The sequence below is a fragment of the Callorhinus ursinus genome, unplaced genomic scaffold, assembly GCF_003265705.2.
Source record: "Callorhinus ursinus isolate GAN/ISIS: 27379988/994484 unplaced genomic scaffold, GSC_fseal_2.0 scaffold101, whole genome shotgun sequence".
Taxonomy (NCBI): domain Eukaryota; kingdom Metazoa; phylum Chordata; class Mammalia; order Carnivora; family Otariidae; genus Callorhinus; species Callorhinus ursinus.
Window position 1 is genome coordinate 1027208 of NW_027397163.1, and position 25361 is coordinate 1052568.

Sequence of the window (25361 nt, forward strand, 5' to 3'; positions counted from 1 at the left end):
CGGGACTCGATCCCGGGACTCCAGGATCATGACCTGAGCCGAAGGCAGTCGCTTAACCAACTGAGCCACCCAGGCGCCCGGTGGTTTTGCTTTTTTGTTGTTGTTCTTGCTTCCTGTTAGTATGGAGTTGGGTTAACCTTTGGATAGTCTCCTTTTCCAAGTGTCTAATTAGTTGTCCCTTTTTACTATCATGATTTTTTTTTTTAAGAGTTATTTATTTTTTAGACAGAGACAAACCGGGAGGGACAGAGGGAGAGAGAATCTGAAGAAGACTCTACACTGAGCATGGAGCCTGACGTGGGGCTCGATCTCATGAGCCTGAGATCACGACCTGAGCCGAAACCAAGAGTCCCACACTTAAGGGACTCTGTCACCCAGGGACCCCAATTGTTGTGATATCTTTTTCTTTAGGCTTTGTAGTTTTATGTATATGCTGAGAATGAGTCCTTTGTCTTCTTTCTTACTCTACCTATATTTTTATCTTTAGAGATTGTGATTCAGAGAAGTTCTTATATTTTTTTAAGATTTATTTATTTATTTGAGAGAGAGAAAGAGCGCGCGCACAGGGGGAGGGGCCAAGGGAAAGGGAGAGAATCACAAGCAGACTCCAGCCGAGCCTGGATCTGGATGCGGGGCTCTATCTCATGACCCAAGCTGAAATCAAGAGTTGGACATTTAACTGACTGAGTCCCCGGGTGCCCTGAGTTCTTAATTTTAATGTAATCCAATTTTTCATTTCACCTTTAATGGTTAGTGATTTTTCTCATTTTTAGAAATCTTCTCTCATACCAAGACCACAGAGATAGAATCCTTTGTGTTTTTCTAAAAAAATCATTATCTTTACAATTTCAATCAGAAGTCTATTAAAAATCAATGTGTTGCATGGTTTGTGTAGTAATTGAAGTTTTATATTCTTTTTTCTTTTTTCCCATCCAATTTGAGAACAAATTGACATGTATTCTGAAAACGTTCTGTTGTGCTTTCTTTTCATTTGCTTGCACAACTCTTCACATGCATTAACATCACCACAATCTTGGAGCAGACTTCTCCTGTGATCTGTCTCTATCTTTTCCTGTCTCTAGTGATGTTTAGCCATCTCCCAGGACCATACACACAATGTCAGTTTTGATGTCATGTACCTCTTTGCTCTGATGAATGATTATTCCTATTTCCCATACCGGAATGACCTCCAGAGGCTTGGCAGTAGCAAAAATTTACTTGTTATAGATTGTAGCTGGAATCTTGGCAAACTCATAGCTGGTTTACCATTATCTCTCTCCTTCCTTCACTGGGAGGTAAAGTTCTACAGGTTTTATTGCCAGACACAGGAGTATAGTGAACTCATTGGCCATTGTCTCTAAAGGAGTCCCACCCACAGTGACAGATTATGGGTGAAAGTATTTCTGCCATGGTTCTAGATACACACTTATTTGGTATGTTTACAGAGTGGCCAGGGGTGTGTCCACTGTGGTACAATGTGTGCCTTGGGTGTCTTCCAGACCATTAAGATTAGCTGCTTGTTAGAAGGAGCTTGAAGTAGAAGCTTCCAGGTACATTGAATTTTTCATTTTCTTCTGTCACTGCCAAATAGGCAGCAAAACAGCATACAGGAAAATGAATTTTGGAAACTATCATGAATATCAGAAGAAAATCATAATTTGGTGTATACAGCATTGTTATTCCTTGAAATCATGTTGTGAGCTCATGATCTGGATCAGAGGTTCCTTGATTTCCATCCAGTAGAGGCACACATAGTGGGTCAAGTGTATTCGTAGGATCGTTTCCTCCAGATCTTCACCTATGTTCAGGGCCGCCCAAAGTATTTTTTTCCTTGTGACCACCTGTGTTTTACTTTACACCATCTCGCTCATCTTTTGGGCCTGTGCTTTAATATTCCCCCAATAATGGTTGATAAACACCTCTGCCCCAATCCTGTGCCCTAATTTTTATGTGTTTTCCATTTTTCAGTCCTTTTACTGTAATAATCCATGATTGCAGTGTATCCATTATGTACTTTGCCTGGGTAAGGAGTACAGTATCCTCTCATCCTGTACATACATCTCATACCCGTAAGGTGTATGCTTCCACACAGTTTAGTATTTATTTACCCATGTCCCTTAGAAGGCTCACTATAGAAATTTAAGGTAGACCCTCATGGGAATTTGGATTTCTTCACTTGGTTGAATGCGAGACACACGGTGACATTGCAGAAGTGTATGATACAGCTCACCTGATTCTTCTGCATGTTTCTTGCTGATCATAGCCTTGGAAAATGTTTCTTCCTTTTTTTTTTTTTTTAAAGATTTTATTTATTTATTTGACAGAGACACAGCGAGAGAGGGAACACAAGCAGGGGAGTGGGAGAGGGAGAAGCAGGCTTCCCGCGGAGCAGGGAGCCCGATGTGAGGCTCAATCCCAGGACCCTGGGATCATGACCTGAGCCGAAGGCAGACGCTTAACGACTGAGCCACCGAGGCGCCCCTGGAAAACGTTTCTTGATGCACACTGACTGTATGTTACCCCAGATCCTGTGTCAGATTAATGAATGTTTAATGAGGTGGTGTACATATGGGAAATTAGGCAAGAGCTGTGCCAGGGTCAAACTGACTGGTAGATATTGTTGGGAGATGATTCTCTATGGTTTTAAGTTTCTCCATGTGTTATGGATGGAGGCACTGAAAATTTTTATTCTAATTGTCATTCCATTGATGTTTGTGTATAAAAAGGCTTTGGACTATAGTGATAGTATCTGACTTTTGGGTAGAGGACAGATTTGTTTATTGTAAAAGAAAACAGACGTCTCTTTCCATGACAAAAGTTTGGACAGATAAGCTAGATGTTCCTCTAAGATATTGGGGTTTCCTATGCTCAGAGTCTCACAGATATGACACAAACCCACTGCATGTGCAGCATCTACCTGTAGGAATTGTGGGTGGGAAGCTGGCAAGTAAAATCGGTGTGATCAAAATGTTGATGTTTGCTGTGTCGTGAGCCATAAGATGCTTGGACTTTGATCTGGGTGTCTCCTGTCTTCTGCCAGCACTGGAAAATTGTGAGAGTCCAACTAGTTACATTACAGAATGTGTGTAGTCATGGAATTTTTATAGTTCTCAGGGTTATTGATGGACTTTATTCAAAATAAATAAACACAGATATACATATATACATATTTATTTATGTATATATATTTATATATAGGTTCAACTACTTTCTTCAGAACTTGCATGTAAAGAAAGCGAATCTGCTCTCCAGATGAAGCTAATCCTAGGTATTCATGGTAGGATATAGATTTAGGAATGCAAATTTATAAATAACACAATGGATAAAATGTGAATTGTGGAGGAGAGTGTGTCTAGCAGGTTGGAGAAGTAAACAGGAGGACATGGGAGAGCCTAGAGTCCCCACAGGCTAACCTGGGAGGTAGATGGAAGAACAGTAATTTTTGTTAGAGCTTCTTAAATTGTTTTTCCCACAAGGTGCTCTCTCTCATTTCTCAACCATTAACATGTATGTAACAATGACCACATGTCTCATGAAGGCTTTTCTGTATGAGTGAATTCTTTTGGGGATATTGGAAAGGGCAACTGATTTTCCTGCCTGTGTTGATTTTAGGCAAAGTCAATTTTTAGGAGGAGGCTTGCATGGAAAACAGAAGAGATTCTGTACCCTGAAGCAGTGGGCATTAGTAAAAGTGTAGGGAAAACTTGGTGTTTTTAAAGACTACGGAATCTGTGTTGTCCATGCTACGAAATCCACTGTTGCACCAGAAGCAGATTGTTCCTGCATTACTTGTCAAAGTGGGAACTGTTTCCAAGAATATGTTCGGCGTGGTGACAGGAAGAAGGAGAAATAAAAGGAGCCCCAGAGAGGAGTGGCGGATCCTGTTCACCCTGCAGGAGTGACACTAGGTTGAATGAAAAGTGAAGGGAGGGAAGGACTCCAGGCCCACCTATTTGGTCCTCTTCCCTAAGTTGAGAGACTCTTTGAAACTGTTCATCTTCTCTGATGCAGACCTGGAATTTTGTGTGGAGCATACATTCTCAAGGTTTGACTGCCCGGAACTGGTAGTGTGCTTCAGATTACAGAAGTATTTTTTGTTTTTGTTTTAAGTATACTTAGTGCTCTTCATTGAACTGAAGCTGGATTCCATGCAGCCTTGATTCAGTCTCTTGGTTCCCATGTGAGGTGTGCTGCCTCCTTGTTTTTCTCCACCACCTAGAAAGGAATCATTTTTATCATTCTTTGGTTAAACCTGAGAGATAAATGAGGTAAGGGAGCCATGGATTCAGCTCTGGTGTTAAATGAACTTTGCCTATTCTTCCTCCACTTGAGTAGATCAATAACTTTGTGTTTGTTTGGTTGTCTTAAAGGTTTATTTATTTATTGAGAGAGCAGGAGGAGGTGCAGAGGTACAAGCAGACTCCCTGCTGAGCCCAGAGCCCTTTGCGGGGTTCCACATGGGGTTTTACTGGGTGCTCAATTCCAGGACCCTGAGTTCAGGACCTGAGCTGAAGTCAGTCTCTTAACCAAGTCAAGCACCCAGGCGCCCCTAGATCATTCACGTTTGTACATAGATGTACCTTGCTATGGGCCCTCACAGGTTAGAATAGAAGAACATCATCCTTGAGAGACAAAAATTGGAGAAGACATCAGTCAACATGAGGACTGGGACTTGTATCTGAACTCCCAGTCCATCTGTGTTGCAGTGGAGAATCCCACAGTGTTTGAGGAACCCTCAAGGATGTTAGGAAGTGAGGGCAGGGTACCTACAGGAGATGAGAGTTCCGCGATTCTTGTACATCGGTTAACCTCCCATGTCTGGATCTCAGGAAAAGCCTCTGTGATTGAGCTGATCAGAATGCAAAGAGGAGCCTGTGAAAGTCTGTGATCACACACGAAAGACATAGTTTACATACACTATTCCAGATTACAGTGTATGGGTCCTATATGTGACTTGATATTTGAATGAAATGGATGTTTTCAGGTTTCCATTTAGATTATGATTTACTTAGTTGTAGTTTTAGACATTTATTTCATAGCACTTTTATGCTTCCTTTGAAGAACCTTAGGCACCTGACACCAGTGTGACCCATTACAGGTTCATGCACTTGATTTCCGCTGCCCTGTATGTCACATCCCTCCACTATAAGATTAATAATTTTTCTCATTTATCATCACATACCTTGGGAGGATTTACTGAAAGATGTGCATAAATCATCTCATTTAATCTGGAAACGCCCTTCTGTTCCACTTTGTAGTCTGCTTTCAAAATGAAGGCTCTCTCCTGAGACCGCTTCCTTAGCATTTCTCTGTTGCTCTGTGGAAGGAAAGCATGCATCATACATGTTCCACTGCCCTAAAATTGTAAGATTTAACTCAGCACAAAGGTAAATGAGCAAAAACTTTCAATACTATAAGACACTCAAAAACAATAGGTATTTCATTTCTATCATTGTGTGTTTGTCTCTGTGGTGTGTTTGCAAGACAACAAAACCCTTCATCCACAAATGGATTTGTAAGTTTTATGCCCCTGAAGACATTTCTTAGATTCAAGGACAATAAAAAAAACTTTGGTCTATCATTTTTATTCTTTTTAATTTTATTTGTAATTTTTTCTGTGTTCTGTTTTATCCTTACCTCTTTTAATTGATAATGTTCTGTGATTTAATCATGTTTGCATTCCCATTGTCACTTTGCAACCTACTGTGAACATTTTAGAGGTGCCTCTGTATACTGGTCTCTGTTCCTTTTACATGAATTCAACGTCAATCTGGGGTAAAACTCAGGCTCTACTATTACTGAAGTTTTGCCAAGATATTTTTTTGAAAGATGAAGAACAATTCTACTCTTCACATAGGTTAGTGTGGATTCATGGGTGAATTTATGAAAAAATGTTAGAATGTTATGTAGTGGGTAGTATATGTTCAAGAGGAATTGTTTCTGTTCTTGATGTTAGAAGTTGTAATTTTTACAATATTCTCTAAGTTCAAAATCATTCATGATTTTCTCTATTTTTTTTTTTAATTTAATATTGTGGCTCTTGAACTAAGATGTTGGCATCACTTACTAGCTTGCGGGGAATATGGAAACTCAGACCCAACCTAGAAATCCAAATCAGAATATGAATTTTAACAAGATCTTCAGTTAATTGTCATACACATTAATACTGAAAAAGTAGACCTCTAGCTCACCTACTCTCTTCCATTAGTCTATGCCTATCTTTATAGTTCATTATTTTGTTAACTGTGTCTTTGTAATATGTTTTAAATCAGGAACTGTGGTGCCACCAATGAACTCTTCATTTTCAAGATTGTTCTGGGTATGTGTTATCCTGTGCCATCATATGAATGTTAGGAGGGGTTTTGTTCTTTCTGCCAAAAATGGCATTTGGATTTTGCTAGAGACCGCATTACTTTCAATATTATGTTATTATTTATTCTGATCTGTTTATTTCTGATTTTTCTTTGTTATTTACTTCCTCATCTAAGTATCAGTGATGTTTCTTCTTTTCTAGTTCATTGTGGTATAATATTAAGTTGCTTATTTGAACTTCTTTTCTTAAGCATTTAAGCATAAGAAAATTTAAAAATGGAACGTCTACTAGGGAAAATTGGCAGAAATAAACAATATAAGTGATGATAAAAAAATGAAATAGCATACAAATGAAAAGGATTCTTTAGGGTTTTCTTTTTTTTTTTCTTTAAGATTTTATTTATTTATTTGACAGAGAGACACAGCGAGAGAGAGAACATAAGCAGGGGGAGCAGGAGAGGGAGAAGCAGGCTTCCTGCGTAGCATGGAGCCCGATGCAGGGCTCGATCCCAGGACGCGGGGCTCGATCCCAGGACCCTGGGATCATGACCTGAGCCAAAGGCAGACGCGTAACAACTGAACCACCTAGTGCCCCTCTTTAGGGTTTTCTGTTGATCATGTCATCTGTGAACAGAGATAGCTTTCTTTCTCTTTTCAATTGGATTCCTTTTATGTATTTTTTCTTGCCTAATTGTTTTGACTAGAATATCTAGTACTATGTTGGTTGGAAGTGACGAAGGCTCTTTATTGCCTTGTGTCTGATTATAGAGAAGTTTTCAGTCTTTTACTATCAAATATGTTAGATATCTGCTTTTTGTACATATATGGCCTTTATTAGGTGGGGTTAGTTTCTTTCTATTCCTACTATTGAGTATTTTTAATCATGAAATGGTGTCCCGTATGCTCACATTCTTGTTCTACATGAATTAATATGATGTCATGTTTGATCTTCATTCTATTAATGTGCAATCTTAAGTTTATAGATTTCGGTATATTGAAACACACTTGGATTCCAGGAAGAATTCTCACTTGATTATGTTGTAAAATAGTAAAATGTGCTTTTGATTTGGTCTGCTTCCTTTTATTGTTGCATTTACCTGGCTATTCTTTAATTTAGCAATTTGTAGTTTTCTTTGCTTATAATATCTTCCTTGGCTTTGTTAACGTGGTAATGCTGGTGTCACAGAGTGTTTGATAATTTCCCTTCTCTTCACCTCTTGGAAATGCTGGAGGGATTTGAAATACTTTCTCATTACATGTTTCTTTGAATTATCCAGTGAATTCATCTGGCACAGGACTTCTCTTTGTTGGACTTTTTTTTTTTTTTTCTTTTTCAATCTACTCAATTTACTTCAATCTACCATATTGATAGATCAGGGTTTTTCTTTTGTTTTGTTTTAAATTCATGATGGAGTCACATAGATTGTACGTTTTTTTAAAAATTTATACACCTTGTTTGGTTATCTATCTCTGGGCATATAATTATCCATCATCACCTCTTATAATTTTCTTATTTCTATGGTATCGGTTATACTGTGCTTTCACGTCTTCACTTCTGATTTTAGTTGGTCTTCTCTTTCATTCTTACTTGATTTAGTTAAAAGTATGTCAATGCTTTTGCTCTTTTCTGAACACAAACTATTCCTATTGTTGATATTTTTCTGTTTTTGCTATATCTTGTTTTATTTGTATTTTAAGTTTAAATTTAGTTCCTGCTGCTAATTTTAGGCTCGACTGGTACTTTTCCTGATTTTTTAGGTATAGGAAAGTGATGTGTGCTCCAGCATGACCATACTACAGAACCGTATGTTAGGCTGTGTTACGGGTATATGTCTGCAAGTTTATGTGTCCCTGGAGGAATGAAGTCCTGATGATTCCTTCTCAGCCATCTTGCTGAAGTTCTCTGATTGATTTTATTTTTCCATACTAGAAGTTTTCATTATATTCATCTGAGAGTAGTAAGTGGAATGATTTTACTTTTCTCTTATTCAATATCTTTCAGCTGTATCTTCAAATGGCACCCAGAATTTCCTGCCAAAGCTGTGCATAGAAGCTTCTTTCCAAAACGTGGCAGTGGGTAGATATAAGCATAGTGCCCTTGAGGATTTACACTTAATGATAGACTGGAAAAATGATGGGGAGAGTAAAGGGCATGAAAGATATCATGAAGGACATATCCAAACTGAGACAACTGTCCATAATATGAATCTCACTGCCCAAAATGATGAAGGATATAAAACGCTTTGGAAAACATCCCTTCTTAATCCTGCTTCTTCTGCAAAGCAGTTTGTGTCTGTAAGCAAGGGCTTAAATCAAATGGTCAAACATACATATCTGGAGAACGAAAATTTGGAAAATCTGGAAAGTTATCTAGTTCATGCTGAAAATAATTATTTGAACCATTTTGAAAGTAGGATTGGATTGACATTTGAGTCAAATATTTCTGAAAATCAGAGATTTAAAAATGAAGAACAAAGTGCTATGTGGGATCCATTTGAGAGGTCCTTCACCGGGGAGTTGACTCTACAAAATTACCAGAACATATTCAATGAAAACAGAATTGCTCAATGTAGCGAATCTGCAAGAAAATTTAACCAGTGTTCAAATGTTTATAAACCTGTGAGGACTCATTTCCCAGAGAACCATTTTAATTTTGATAAATTTGAGGAAGTGTTTTATCAAAGCTCCAACCTTATTATATATAAGAGTATCCCTTTGGGAGAGAATCCTTATAAATATAATGAATATGGGAAATCCGTTAACCAGTCCTCCAATGTTGGTGATTATCAGAGAATTCACATGGAAAAAAACTCATACAGATGTAATAAACCTGGGAACATGTTTAGCCAAGCATCAGGACTAAACATACATAACACAGTCGCTACTGGACAGAAAACTTATATTTGTGAAGAATGTGGCAAAGCCTTTGACTGGCACTCAACACTATCTCAACATCAACCAATGCATATTGGAGAGAAACCTTACCAATGTAAAGAATGTGGCAAGTCCTTTAACCAGCTCTCAATGCTTACTCGACATCAAAGAATTCATACTGGAGAGAAACCTTACCAATGTGAAGAATGTGGCAAGGCCTTTAACCAGCACTCAAACCTTACTCAGCATCACAGAATTCATACTGGAGAGAAACCATACAAATGTAAAGAATGTGGCCAGGCCTTTAACCATCACTCAAGCCTTACTCAACATCACAGAATTCACAGTGGTGAAAAACCTTACATATGTAAAGAATGTGGCAAGGCCTTTAACCTGCATTCAAACCTTACTCAACATCACAGAATTCATACTGGAGAGAAACCTTACATATGTAAAGAATGTGGCAAGGCCTTTAACCGGCACTCATACCTTATTCGACATCACAGAATTCATACTGGAGAGAGACCTTACCAATGTAAAGAATGTGGCAAGGCCTTTAACCAGCACTCAAAGCTTACTGAACATCACAGAATTCATACTGGAGAGAGACCTTTCGTATGCAAAGAATGTGGAAAGGCCTTTAACCGGCACTCACACCTGACTCGACATCACAGAATTCATACTGGAGAGAGACCTTACATATGTAAGGAATGTGGCCATGCCTTTATCCAGCACTCACACCTGCGTCAACATCACAGAACTCATACTTGATGATGGAAACCTTACCTAAGTAAAGAATGTGGGAAAGCCTTTAATCACTGTTCAACCTTTACTCATTACCACAGAATTCATAGTGGAACAAACATTACAAATGTAAAAGAATGTGAGAAAACATTTAAAGACTACTCACCCCTTACTCCACATCAGAGAATTCATAGTGGAGAGGAACCATAAAATTGTTAAGAATGTGGCAAGGCCTTTAAGCAATGTTAAACCCTGATTCCTGATCAGAGAATGTATGCTGGAGTGGATTTTGCAAATACAAAGAATTTGGCATGGTCTTTCATAAGAGGTCAGGCCTCATTCAACATCACAGAATTCATACGGGGGAAAAAGTTATAAATGTAAAGAACATGGGGAAACTTTTAAACTGCTCAACCCTTGTCTGTATCTCAGAGTTTATACCGAGGAGAAAGAGTGGTCGCTTCGGCAGCACGTATGCTGAGGAGAAAGATTATAATATAAGGAGTGTCGCAAGCCTCTAGCTGGAATTCACAAATTGCTCAACATCATAATTATCATACAGGATAGAAACTGTTAAATTCAGACAAAGTTGCAGTGCCTTTAACTGGAATTCAGTCACTCAGTATTCCAAAATGCATCCTAGATTCAAACCCTAGAAACATAATGAATGAGGAAAGACCTTCATTTTAAATATTCACTGTAGCAAACACCAGAGAATACATAAATGAAAGCAACTTGAAAGATGTAAATATTTAGAAATGTATGTAAGTGAACATCGAATGTCAATAAATATCACAGAAATCAAGTAGAAGGCAGTATAGGAATTAATCTATTCAGATGTTACATAAAAATATTCCTTATAAGGAATAATATAAAGTTAAACACTTAGTGTATGTGCTATTATGCTTCAAAGGTTTAAGTGGATGGATTTTTACATTAGTATAATTAATTTCAGTATGTGCTTTTTTTTTCATTTGTCCTATCTGGGATTTGTGACTAGCAAATATTAATGTATTTGTACTCTCAAATCATTTCATGAAATTCATTTATTCCTAGTGCGTGTGTTGCTGTATCAAAGATATGAGATGCCCTTCTTCATTTGTTGGGACTCACATATCTAATTGTCCATGGAAGAAGAAGTACAATATAATATACAATATATGAAGAAAATCTAAATGGAGATGATGTTTGCGGTTATAACATTAATGTCAATTATCATGAAAGAGGTGTTCAGAAAAACATTCTTTTAATAAAGCTAAAGAACTTCCTGGATATTATAAATAAAATATTTTACCATCTGGTTTTTTGAGGAAAAAGGTAGCAGTCCAGTAAAATACTGATGTATCCTCATAATAGCTATTGTTACAAGTAGAGAATGTCAGTTGATGTGGTTGAAATGAAGAAATCTTCACAGATGTCAGAAAGTGGATAGCTAATTCTTCTCTAAAATGGTATATAATTATATATACACAAATTATATACCAATTTTTTAACAATGACCTCATGCCTGAAAATTATGGAAGTCACTACTTCCACATCATTATATCCGCATACGAGTGCTTTTTAACATTTGGATTCTGTATTTTGAATAAGGATCATAGAGTGCATTTGAAATTCATAACTTAGTTCATGTGTGAGCTTAATTAATAAAACAATAATTGATTTTTAATGTATTACCATGGATGAGTAATGAAGTGTTATCCCACCACCAATGTTAACCTATCTAAAGGTTGTAGGTAACTGATGGAATCTATCACATATTTGGTAATGGAGTTGAATAATATACCTAGTCATCCATTTTTTCATTGTCCTTGAAGTTTAAATAATGTGTGATTATTTTTACCCTAGTTCATCTATTGTATCATTTTCTCCTCTTAGGAATTAGTGGGATATTATCATGGACATATTACAGATTATATGGGCGTCTTATTGACAAGTACTCCATAATCTACTTGGGATACATTTTATGTAGGCAGTACTTTTGCAGGGGCCTTGAACTGACACCTGCCCTTCTCACTGTTGTGTTCCCTAGACAACACTCTGCAGAATCACAAGTTACTGTAACTTCTGTTCACATCCCCAGTCCACCCTTATGAGCAAACATGTCCCCTGACTGCCATGACTTTCCCTCATGTGTCCTTTAGAGAAGACTCCCACAGAGCTTACCTAAACCTGTTTTAGTTTGAATGACTCAATCTGGACTTAGTCTTGGGCTGTTAAAGCACTGTACCGTGGCCCCAAATAAAGGTATGTGCCCCGCTTCATACATGGGGGTGTTGTTTTAATTTTTCTATGAAGTAAGCATACACTCTTATTAATTCTTGGTGTGTCATAGGTACCCTATAAGTAGGAGAAACATTCCAATAGGAGTGATACTGTAGCCTCAAGTAAGAGGTAGAAAATACAGAAGATGAATAATTGGCATGAATTCTGCATGTGGAGAGAGGATACCTTTCTTGGGTTGCACAACTGACTCCTTGGATTTAGAAAAATAACTTCTACTTATTTTCCTATTTATCTCCAGATCTCCAGTTCTAATCCTCAGTTTTGTTTCCAGTTATTTAGGCATCACAAACATTCTTCTTTGCTTGTGCTGTGGCTAGAGTTTCCTAAGTAAACACTGAATTGAGATTAGAGAAATGGAAGGCCAATGGGTATTCAGACCTTTAACACAGGGTTGTAAAACACAATGAAGGCACCATCCTTAGAAAGATCTATTAAAAGAAAATGTGAGGGGGGCCTGGGTGGCTCAGTTGGTTAAGTGTCTGCTTTCGGCTCAGGTCATGATCCCAGGGTCCTTGGATTGAGCCCCTCGTCGGACTCCCTGCTCGGCAAGGAGTCTGCTTCTCTCTCTTTCTTGGCCTGTGTCCCCCTACATATGCAGTCTCTTTCTCTCAAATAAAATCTTAGAAAAAAAAAAATGTGAAGAACTCTTTCCAATGTGGGGAGGGAACCAGACAGAGGTGGCTCCCTCTAGCCACTCCAAAGGCACACACAGCTTTTGGTGGTGTCATCTGATGAATACATGTAATGGGGATAAGGAATTGGCAAATGTGGGTTTCTGAAGGGTAGGGGACTCCTACTGTGTTTTCATGATTAAATTGAATTTCTTTGTGTTACTGAGGACCCTATTCTTTTGGATAACGATGACTGTTTGCCCAGTTCTAGATCAGTGGTAATTGATGGAGGAGGGATATTGGATGATATAATCATTTGGGCGTAGCTTTAAAATATCACATGGTAGGGATGCCAGGATGGCTCAGTCAGTTAAGCATCTGCCTTCAGCTCAGGTCATGATCCCAAGGTCCTGGGATCGAGTCTGGCATTGAGCTCTTCTCAGCGCAGAGCCTGCTTCTCCCTCTGCCTGGTCTGCCTCCCGCTTCCCCTGCTTGTGCTCTCTCTCTCTCTGATTAATTAAAAGTCTTTTAAAAAAATATCCCATGGTAGGGGTGCCTGGGTGGCTCAGTCTGTTAAACGACTGCCTTCGGCTCAGGTCATGATCCTGGGGTCCCGGGATCGAGCCCCACATCAGGCTCCCTGCTCGGCGGGGAGTCTGCTTCTCCCTCTGACCCTCCCCCCTCTCATGCTCTCACTCTCTCAAATAGAATTCTTAAAAAACAAATATCCCATGGCAAAGTAGGTTTTAGAGATGAAGAAGCCTTTTAGACGGTGGCATAGGCAGGATCAGCAAGGCATGTGCTGTGGTTGCACCCAAGCACTAGTATCCCAGGTATATAACCCCAATCAAGTTTAGATCCACTGTAGCTGGGTGACATTTCATGAAAGTTGATGCAGTGCTCTGCAGGACTTTCTTCACTTCAGTCAGCCCCATTATGGGTATAGTCCCATTCTCTGGCTCTGTGCCATGGATTTGTTGGAGGAGCGGTTCAACAGTCAGTGGCAGTGAGCATTTCTGTTCAAACATTCAGGCCCAAGTATTCACTGACTGGTTAATGAAGGAAGAAGACATTGTGTGTATGTGTGGGTGGGTGGGTGAGGTAATGGAATAATACTCCGCCATAAAAAGGAATTTAATCTTGCCGTTTGCAATGACATGGATGGTGCAAAGAGAAATACCATATATTTTCACTCATATGTGGACTATAAGAAGGAAGCCAAGAGAAAAATAGAAGATCGGCAAATCATGAAACACACCCTTAAGTATAGAGGAGAAACTGATGGTTACCAGAGTGGAGTTCGGTTGGGGGATGGGTGAAATAAAGGACGGGAATCAAGTCGTGCATTTGTTTTGAGCACTGGGTGTTGCGTGCAATTGTTGAGCCACTATTCTACACCTGGAACTAATGTTACAATGTATATTAACTAACCGGAATTGGAAAAAGTCCTTTTAAATGTTTTGTTTTTTACAGGTTTAAGAAAACTTTTTTTTTAAAAGATTTTATTTATTCATTTGAGAGAGAAAAAGCCCAAGCAGGGGGAGAAGCAGAGGGAGAGGGAGAAGCAGGCTCCCCACTGAGCAGGGAGCCCGATGCCAGACTCGATCCCGGGACCCCTAGATTGTGACCTGAGCCAAAGGCAGATGCTCAACCATCCAAGCCACCCAGGCACCCCAAGTAAACTTTTCTCCTAACTGACTTGCACCAGGGCATAAAATATACCTTTGTAAACAAATTGAAATATTTTATCTTTTCTCCCTACCTGATTATTCCAGAATCCAGAAAGTCGAAGTAACTATTATATTTTAGCCAATATATGTATTTGCAATTGCAATTTCAATAAGAATCTGTTTTCATTGGTAGGATACACAATTGAAAACACTGGTTATATAACCAAGGCTTTGACTAGAATGTCATCGCTGAGGAAGAGCTGCATAGATTCAGATATGATGACAGCTATAAGGAACTAAGATTGACTTTATGGAGCCAATAAAGCCCCCTTGGAAATATCAACCTGACACCTTGTTTACGGAGTTCCCAGCAGCCTTACCAGGAGAGCAAGGAAGGTAATTTCCTAAGAGGTGCAGGAACCCAGGGATAGTTAGGGGTCTTCATGAAGAGAGGAATTTACCCAGATCTGTTGTTATTGTAGACAAAGTCTGGTAGCAAGTTCATGGCATGGCTCCTGGTGTGGAGAAGCTATTGAATGTTCAATCTTGAGATTCCTTATGAAAAGTTCCAGGGCGCCTGGGTGGCTCAGTTGGTTAAGCGACTGCCTTCGGCTCAGGTCATGATCCTGGAGTCCCGGGATCGAGTCCCGCATCGGGCTCCCTGCTCAGCAGAGAGTCTGCTTCTCCCTCTGACCCTCCCCCTCTCATGCTCTCTATCTCTCATTCTCTCTCTCAAATAAATAAATAAATAAATCTTTAAAAAAAAAAAAAAAAGTTCCAGAAAAGCCATTTTTAAAGATTTGATAGGTCAAACTCTATTCTTCCTCATTTATGTAAATAATCAGGACAAGGGTTTTTTTTTTTTTTATGGTTTTATTTATTTGAGAGGGAGAGCGAGAGAGACAGAGAGAATGAGCACAGGAGAGGGGCGAGGGGCAGAGGGAGAAGCAGGCTTTCCACCCTACAGGGACCCTGATGCAGGGCTCTAACCCAGGACTATCAGATCATGGCCTGAGCCAAAAGCAACCGCTTAACCCACTGAGCCACCCAGGTGCCCCCCAGGACAAGTGTTTTTGTTAGGCTTTTGCAATCAAATCAGTGTTGGTTTGGCTATCTTTGGTAAAAATGGAGATGACTATAGAGAAAAGTATGTCTCAGTAACACGTTTATAGTTATTAGATTTTAATACTATTCATCAACTGGCCTACATCCTGATTTCTTCTAGAGTCCTCCAATGCCAGGATTTAAGTCCCCAAACTAACATTTTGGTTTTTTTTTTAAAGATTTATTTATTTTAGGGTTGGGTGGGGCAAGGGACAAAGGGAGAGGGGGAGAGAGAATCCCAAGCAGACTCCGTGATGAGCGTGGAGCCTGATGCGGGGCTCGAGCTCACAACCCTGGGATCATGACCTGAGCTAAAACCAAGAGTCTGATGCTCAATGGACTGTGCCACCCAGGTGCCCCTAACATTTTGGTATTTCTCCTACCTTTCTTACTTGGAATCATTTTAGAACTAAAATTGGCTCTTTTCCTGTAGCTCTGCAAACTTAATATAAATATCTTAATGTAAAGAAATCGTCATAATAGGTCATGTATAGACGGTGTTAGTATTGTGGCTCTGTGGTCCATTTAAGTATCACCAGATGCATTTGAAAAATAAACAAGGAACATCTGTCAATTTGCCCCTACTTATCCTCACTCAATGCAATGATACTTCCAGTGTTTCATCTAGAAGTCTGTTCAACTGGCTACCCTTAGAAATCAGAACCTGGCAGGGTGCTTGGGTGACTCAGTTGGTTAAGCGTCTGCCTTTAGCACAGGTCATGATCTCAGGGCCCTGGGATTGAGCCTGGCACCGCACTAGGCTCCCTGCTCAGCAGGGAGTCTGCTTCTCCTTCTGCCCTTTCCTCTCTCTCTCTCTGCCCCTCCCCCTACTCATGCTCTCTCTCTCTAATAAAGAAATAAAATAAAATAAAAAGAAATCAGAACCTGGCTTAACATTTGATCTAATCATCAAGTAGAGTTCATTTGTTTTCATATCAGTGTCTCATTTAATAACCTTACTTGAACCCCTGGGCTAACTTTGAAGCATAGATCTGCATCATTGCCTCCTGAAATGATTTTGACTTTTACTGACCTATTGTCTGGAGGAAAGTCCTGGATCAGTGACATGAAGCAATCTACCAGGTCAACTTTTAATATGTGAAAGTCCCAAGGAAGTTTCATATGGGGGAACTGAAGGGGTTAAGGACAGCCTCTTCGCTGCTTCTTCACCCCCAACCCAATGTGCCAGTTTGGCCTTTGGATAATTTGAGTTGAAGGCACTTAAAAACCTGCATACTCAGGAAAACATTCCCTCCCCCGCTTAACCACACAGAAGAATCTAAAATGGGGGGTCCTTCCGAGAATAAGAGTTATTAACACTGAGAAAGTTGACCTCAGTGACTCATCTGTGAGCACAAATATCTGCTCTTCTTACTGCCCTGTGTTTTCCCTTCCTGTGAAGCTCCAGGCCCCTACTCTCTTTTCCTTAGTTCGGGTTGACATTTGTACCTCATCTTGCCTGACAGTCTTTTGAATTTCTATGTCTATATGGATTCCCTGTATTTACACATATTTAATTTGATTTTCTCCTGGTAATCTGTCTCATGTTAATTTGATTCTTAGTCCAACTAGAAGGACCTTTAAGGGGACAAGTATTCTTGTTCCCTGGCAGAGGATTTAATTTCAATGCCTCATTTCCTGGCATCCTATTTAAAGTATAAAAAGAAGGTGCAGCAGTGCGAAGTACTTGTACCTTACTTGACGTGTCTTAGCTCTGTTTTTGTCACTATTTCAGAAAGTCCATTATTTGTTTCCTGCGTGGTTACTATTCTCTCCGTGTCTCCTTTAAAAGGTTCTAAGTAGTAGTCAAAATAGGTATCACATTTGATTTGTTTAGTTTAATAGTTGGCTCTCTGGATGATGAGGCATAAGTACACAAATTAATTATTTCAAGGGGTCCTCATTTAAGCCACCTCAGCGTTAAGATCATTAGTATAATTTTGTATTTACTTAGAGACTTGAAACTATGTAATGTATGTGTGTTAAACATCAATCTCACCAGATTGTTGGAAGGTCTTTCTCCATCACTTTTTTCCCCATTGTGATGGTTTATTTTCCATCCTAGTGGGTTGAGATGCCCGGCACTACCTATGGGGTTTTATTTGTGTATGAATGTGCTAATTGGAGTGGTCTTGCTCCTTCAGGTGTCACCCTGGAGATGGTGGATTGTATTTTGTGTCTTGGTTTTCTCTGGAGTTAATTTGCCTAAATTCAATGCTCACATGCTAAGTGGCTGATTCTTCTGTTTCCCCTGATGGAGTAGCACCTAAATTATTTGTATCATGAGTGGGAATCCCTGTGGGATGGCTGCTGGGTGCTGAAGTTGACTCTGCCAGTCAACTGAGAGGAGCTAATGTCCTTTGTCTTTGGATTCATTCAGAATCTCTTTTTTTTTTTTTAAGATTTTATTTATTTATTTGACAGAGAGACAGAGAGCACAAACAGGGGGAGCAGGAGAGGGAGAAGTAGGCTCACTGTTGAGCAAGGAGCCCAAAGTGGGACTCCGTCCCAGGACCCTTGATCCCCGTTTAACTCACTGAAGCACCCAGGAGCTCCCAGAATCTCATCTACAGAATGTATTAAGCATTTAAATTGGCCACATTGTGAAAAATTTTAAAATTATAATTTAAAATTATAATTTTAAAATTATAATAAAAAATTTAAAATTATAAGAGCTCCCAGAATCTCATCTACAGAATGTATTAAGCATTTAAATTGGCCACATTGTGAAAAATTTTTAAATTATAAGAGGCATCTGTGCCACACATCTGCAATCTGTGCTTCTCCTGACTCTAAAGTATATTGTGGCCATGAAGTATTACAATTGAAAATCAGCTTCCTTTTAATAGAGTAGTAACTGAACACCAAGCAGTTTTGAACAGGCACCCTAAGGGGCGGCAGGTGGGGAGATGTATCAGACACACCGTTTCCCATTGCTATCCAAAAAAACAACTTCAGCAACACAAGCACAGAATCAGAACCACAAAGCCTCTCAGATTCTGTAAAGTATTATAAGCAGAAGAGGACTAGTCCTCAGTAAAATGAGGTTATGATGAAACTGTCACATGCTAAGTTACTTACCAAGAGAGGTCTTCCCAATCAAATGCCTTATTTCTCTCATTGCAAAATGAAAATGCCATACTCCAGAGTCATTTCGCATTTTCCATCATAGTCTTAAAGGTAACTTTTTGATATGCACAGTCCTTTTAAACTAAACTCCTTTTTTTTTTTATTTTTTGGCTCATGACGGTTTAATTTGAAATTTTATTTTGTACATTTAAAATAGAGCAATTGCTTTTCATATGAACTTTTGCTCACATATATATTCGTAGGTTGAGACCAAATGGGCCAAGTCTTAGACAACTGATATTTGTGATGTGTCTAATCAGAAGAAATGTAAGAGGGTGACTAATATTAGAGTCCTAACAAACTCTTTGCTTTATAACTGCATACTTCTGGTGCTCTATATAACGGGATATATTAAACTAGCAATTTGTATGTGTAGTATGTCCGCATTTCCTAATAACTTCTCTTGCATCCATTTTTAATAACAATTATTGTACAAGTTTGGCAGTTACACTCTTCAGGCCAATACAATCTAGATTGTATAAATTTATAAAAGAGGGGCACCTGGGTGGCTCAGTCGTTAAGTGTCTGCCTTTGGCTCAGGTCATGATCCCAGGGTCCTGGGATTGAGCCCGGCATCAGGTTCCCTGCTCAGCAGGAAGCCTGGTTCTCCCTCTCCCACTCCACCTGCTTGTGTTCCCTCTCTCGCTGTGTCTCTCTCTGTCAAATAAATAAAATCTGTAAAAAAAAAAAAATTTATAAAAGAAATTTTAAAACTCATCATTCTTCTATATTCAAGACCAAAGCACCTCAGTGTTAATGTAGGGCTCAGGGGGAAAATATATTTCTCCTGAATATTTGAGAAAATGTGAAGTCCTTTTGAGAAAATCTAGTAACATAATAATCCTAGCCTGACAGCGCTAATGGAAAAAGGAACTCATTCACATTCATGCCATGATTTACTGGTCCCTACTGACCTTAAAGTGGATCACTGTAGTGATTTATGTATGCGGGTACCTCTGAAAGTTAAGTCCTGGGATCTATATTTGTTTTGTGTTCTAAATCAGCAAGAATAATTAAATTTGATGATGTAGGATTGGAAGTGTCAGCGGCTTTCTTTAGTGACTGAGCAAAATGATGTCTGCACTTTCATTTATTGTGACCCATTTTCACTATATGTGCTTTGTACATGTAATATTTATTTCAGTACAAATTGAATTATTCTTCCTCTGTATTTTATATTAATATTTCATTGATGTGAAAATCAAATTGTGTCATAAATACCTCTCTATATTTAAGTATATTTGAAAATGTTATTTTACAAAACATTACGGCTAGAATTCCGCCTTCCATTGCACTTCATTGTGAATGTGAACAATTCTATTGTCATAAACTCCTCACAAATAATACAAGTGGTGTAATTTTGTGGCCTAAGGTGAAATTGGAAAAAAAAACAGAAAAAACAAATTATAGACCCATGAGGCCATGTTAGCAGATGTTAATTGATACCTCTGCTGCCACTTTACCTTATACCCCAGAGGTGTATTTTTCTGATTTAAAAGGCTTTAAATCAGAAAAAATGTTTCTTCTTAATGTTAAAGGTTTTATTAATTGCATCTGGTAGTTATATCTGTAGGGTAGTGCTGATTACTTGTAAGCTAGTGAGGTCACATGCCTGTCTTGAGCCTAGGCTGCATGTCCCTTGTCTGGTACAGCTGTGCCTGGGAATATATGACCTGTAGTTCGCTTTCTTACATCTGAACTGACAAGATCAATGCTGGCTTCATTAGATCAATTTTGTGTTGATCCTGCCAGGGAGCATGAATTTCTGTTCCCTTCAAGGTCCTTCTACCTGGACTAAGAATCTAATTGAAATGTGACAGATTAACAGGATAGATCAAATTAAATTTCTTAAGTAGAAGGAACCTTCACAGACATGGAAATCTCAAAGACAGTTGGGTAAAAGGAGGTATATATGTGTCATCCTTAAATGGAGGAGGGTCTGGGGTGCCTGGGTGGCTCAGTCGTTAAGCGTCTGCCTTCGGCTCAGGTCATGATCCCAGGGTCCTGGGATCGAGCCCCACATCGGGCTCCCTGCTCCGCGGGAAGCCTGCTTCTCCCTCTCCCACTCCCCCTGCTTGTGTTCCCTCGCTCACTGTCTCTTTCTCGCTGTCTCTCTCTCTGTCAAAATAAATAAATAAAATATTTAAAAAAATAAAAAATAAAAAAAATAAATGGAGGAGGGTCTGGCACTTTGAAGTGGAGAAATGCACTTCACGGAGCAATAAGACGAATGACAGATGTTTGGTAATTAGATGTTTGCCCTGTCATGCAGATGGGTCACTCAGATAAAATTTGTCTCTGGTAATAACTAAAGTGTTAAGTGTATTTACATTATTGGAAAAGCAATTTCTGGAATTTTCTCATCTTGCCGAGTTGAAACATAATACCTGTTAAGCCCTCCCTTCCTCCCTCCCTTCCTCCCTCCCTCCCTCCCTCCCTCCCTCCCTTCATGCTGTTCATGACACGAGGTCAGTCACTTGAGTGAAATCACAGTGTATCTGTTCCTGTGACTCATTTATTTCACTTAACATCATCACATTTTAACCATGTTGTACACAGTGACAAGATGTGTCTCCTTTTTCAAAGCTGAATATTATTCTAGTGCATGTATATGTACATTTTCTTTATGCATTCTCTACCATTTCTGCCGCTTTCATTTATTAGTGGCTTTTCTGCATAATGCTGCTTTGAATCTGCTTATGCAAATATCTCTTGCAGATCCTACTTTGAATTCTTTTGGTTATATACTGTCAAGTGGGATGGCTGAGTCATATGATAATATGAATTGAAAGTTTTGAGGAATCTCCATTCCGTTTGCCATAGTGATTGCTCCATTTGCATTTCCTCTAACAGTGCATAAGGGTTTCAATCTCTCTTCATCCTTTCCAACACATGTAGGTTTTTTGTTTTTTTAATAGTGGGATCTGAACAGGTGTGAGGTGATGGCTCACTGTTTGATTTGTATTTCTTTAATAGTGATTTTGAGCATCTTTCATATCCTTGTCCATTTGTATATCTTCCTTCGATTGTCCCCATTGAAAACTTTGTCCAGTTCTTAATAATGCTAGTTGCTGTTTGGTTGTTGTTGCAAAAGTTCTTTCTATATTCTTGATATTAAATCCTTAAGCTCTAGAGACTCTGTAACGAATCACCTTCCATTTCTCAGGTTGCCTTTAAACTCCACTGAGTGTTTCCTTATAATTATTTTATCTGATTTCCGTGTGTTTGAATATATTGTGATTCATTTCATTAGTCTCAAGATATTTACTGGTTATTTTTTTAATTTCGTTTTAACCCATTGATTTTTTGAGAGCATGTTGTTCAATTTCCAAACATTTGTGGCATTTCCAATTTCCCATCTGCTATTCATTCTTAATTTCATTCCACGGTGGTCAGAAAAGATACTGGTATGATATTAATCTTAAATTTGTTAAGACTTGTTTTGTAGGCAAATAGGTTGTCTATACTAGAGAATGTTCCATGTGTGATTGAGAAGATTGTATATTTTGCTCTTGCTTGGTGGAGTTGTCTGTAAATGCCATTATATGTAATTGGTCTTTTATTCGAGTGCTCTCCCTACTGGGCTTGAGTGTGATCTTTCTATCCAGTTAAATTGACGTATTAACTTCTGCTGCTGTCATGATGCTGTTGATTTCTTGCTTCAGTTCTGTCTTGGATGCTTCACATACGTGGGATCTCTGATGTTATGTGCACACTGTAATTATAATTGTTGTTATCCAGGTAATTTCATTTCTTTACATATATGGTCGTTTCTCTGTACTGACACTCTATGAACCTAATGTGTATTTGTCTGATAGTAATATGGCTACCCGTGACCTCTTTTGCTTCCCATTTGCATGAAATGTACTTTTACATACTTTGACTTGTATCTTATGTGTGTCCTTAGATTTAATGTGACTCTTGTAGATGGGAGGTTGTCGGATGTTGTGTTTTACTCACTCAGCAACTTTATGGCACTTTTTTTATTAAGATTTATTTATTTATTCCAGGGAGGGGGAGGGGGGCACAAGGGGAGGGAAGAGGGTTCAAAGCAGACTCCACACTGTGTGTGGAGCTGACTTGGACTCGACCCCATAACCCTGAGATCACACCTGAGCTGAAACCAAGAATTGGATGCCTAACCACCTGCACCACCCAGGTGTCCTTATTTTATGCCTTTAATGGGCGGAGTTTAATGTACTTAGCGAGAACATAATTACTGAAAGGGAAGGACTATTGCTGTTGTGTTTTTGGTTTTCTATACTTCTTGTGGATTTTATCCCTCTTTTCCTCTCTTATTGTGTTCCATTATGTTTGTTCGATGTTTGTAATGACAGCTTTGATACCATTTTCATTTCCATTTTATGTCTTTTATAGTTTTTTTTTCCTGTTACCTTGGAGATTACTTAAAACCTCTCAAAGCTGTAACAAACCATTTTAACTTGATATTGTCAGTAACATACAAAATTCTACTACTTTTTCGGCCTCCCCCTCACCGTCTTTATGTCACCAATAACTCAAATCCTATCTTTTATGTTGTGTACTCTATAATTTACATATATCATTTTTATGCTTTTCTTTTTCTTTTTTTTTTTTTTTAAGAGAGGGAGAGAGAGAGCTTGTGCCTGGGTAGGGGGAGGGGCAGAGAGAATTTTAGCAGGGTCCACACCCAGCGCAGAGCTCAACACAGGGCTGGATCTCACAACCCTGAGATCAATGACCTGAGCTGAAATCAAGAGTCAGGTGCTTAATGGAGTGAGCCACCCAGGCATCCCATTATTTATGCTCTTAGAGTAAAAATCATCAAATGCCGATTCATAGTGAGAATTCTATATTCAAGTCCATTATAAATTATAACATTGATTACCATTTGGCTCTATGTGTTTCTTATCTTATTTGATGAAATATTTGAATAAATTCCAATTCATTCTAAGTTGGATTATTTTGATGAAAGAATGTGATGAGATCTGTATTTATGGGTGATCCCAGGAAGCTGGAGGAGGGCATTGAAGGAAGTGAGACCCTGGAAGACCAGGAAGCCCTAACAGACTATGTTAGAGTCAGATTTATTTATGGGTAAGAAAAATGTGTTTTGTGTATATTTGTGTGTGTGTCACACCGCTAACATCACCACAAATATAGAAGATTTGTAAGAGGACTTATCTGTACATAATTCAGGGATGACCTGTGACTTAGTTGTTGCAGAGGCTGTCATATCTTGCATCAGAATCACCTGATGCACTTGTAAAAATCTCAGATTTCTAGGCCTCCTCCCATGTTATCATTTCAATAGTTCTGGGCTGGGCTGTAACACCCCCAAATTTTCCATTCTTGCAAGTACTCAAGTGATGCCAATGGGGCCTGTTTTGGGAACCTGCTTTGAGAATGACACTCTGGGGGCATCCTTATGGTTGTCATCTTCAATGAAGATATTTGCACATGAAGAACACAGTCATATATACAGATGAGCATGAATTGTTTTAAGTGGACTCTGGTCTTAGTTCTGCAGATGTGAAAGTGGGTAATGTGTAGACTAGGCTTCTGTGTTTTAATTCTGGAAGCCAGACCTGTGTATCTGGTTTTTAGTGGTCAATTAAATACATATTCAGGCTATATGTGTGTGTGCAGAGCTGGAACTTACACTCTCATGTCTAAGACCATGGAAGCTGTTCTGGATGAAGTCTTCCGGATGAAGGATTGATTGTCTAAGGGGAGAGAATCCAAGAACAGGTCTTCTGGACGGGCATTTGAATGCCTCTTGTTGCTGTAGGTACCCAGGTTCAAGTGCTGACTCTACCAATATTTAGATGATCACTAAACCTTTTTTAACTAAACTATTTTGGTCAGTTGTAAAGAAAAAAAACCCTATTGTTTCTTTTCTGTGAAGGGGTAAACGCAGTTCTTTCCTTTATATATATGTCTTCTGTGTCCCTCTTACTACATACAGAGCATTTTACTTCTGACACTTCTGGTCACAAATATGGGTTGGAGTTGCTTTCCCCACACAACAAGCAAGTCTCCAACACCAACTGGACGTTGTGCAATTTAATTCAATGTGGACACTATTTACCCAGAGATATTCTCAGTTCCCATGGATAAGAGCTCAGTATCACAAACTGCCCCCACCCCCAAAATATTTTCACACCCTATTCACAAGCTCACACTGTTACCTATACACATGAATGACCAGGTATACATTGGAACTTCCGATAATCTTCTTGGGTTCAATTGATTTGCTAGAGCATCTCACAAACCTCAGGGAAACACTTATGTTTACCAGCTTATTAAAGGATACGATAAAGGATACAGATGAACAGCCAGATAAAGAGATACATAATGTGAAGTCTGGGAGAGTCCCACAATCATGAGCTTTTGTCTCTGTGAAATTAGGTGTGTAACCTTCCCTGTGTGGATGTGTTCACCAGCCTGCAATCTCTCCCAAATCCATACTGTTGGGATTTTATGGAGCCTTCTTCATGTACACCCGAGCAGTCATACCTCCATTTGCAGCCCTTCTCCGAAGTAAGGGGTTGGGGAGATGAAACTGAGTGTTCCAAGCTGCTGATCACAGCTTGGTCTTTCTGGTGGCCAGCTCGTATCCAGAATCCCACCCAGAGCCACTTCCCTAGAA

The 25361-nt window shown here is 39.1% G+C and overlaps 2 protein-coding genes across 10 annotated transcripts in view; one reads left to right on the forward strand and one right to left on the reverse strand.

The window, feature by feature from the left end:
- LOC112806790 (uncharacterized) overlaps nt 1–25361 on the reverse strand; it is a 909505-nt gene that overhangs the window by 507542 nt on the left and 376602 nt on the right. The gene's annotated exons all lie outside the window — the stretch shown is intronic.
- The window catches only part of LOC112806785 (KRAB domain-containing protein 5-like), a 441696-nt gene that overhangs the window by 111950 nt on the left and 304385 nt on the right, over nt 1–25361 (forward strand). Inside the window, exon 6 of one of the 9 annotated variants that reach the window (XM_073889091.1) lies at nt 8315–13871. The exons of the other annotated variants lie outside the window; for them this stretch is intronic. Within the exon in view, the coding sequence (XP_073745192.1) occupies nt 8315–9957 (1643 nt within the window). The 3' untranslated portion in view covers nt 9958–13871. Of the gene's footprint in view, nt 1–8314; nt 13872–25361 lie in introns of those variants that run through there. 9 annotated transcript variants of the gene reach the window in all.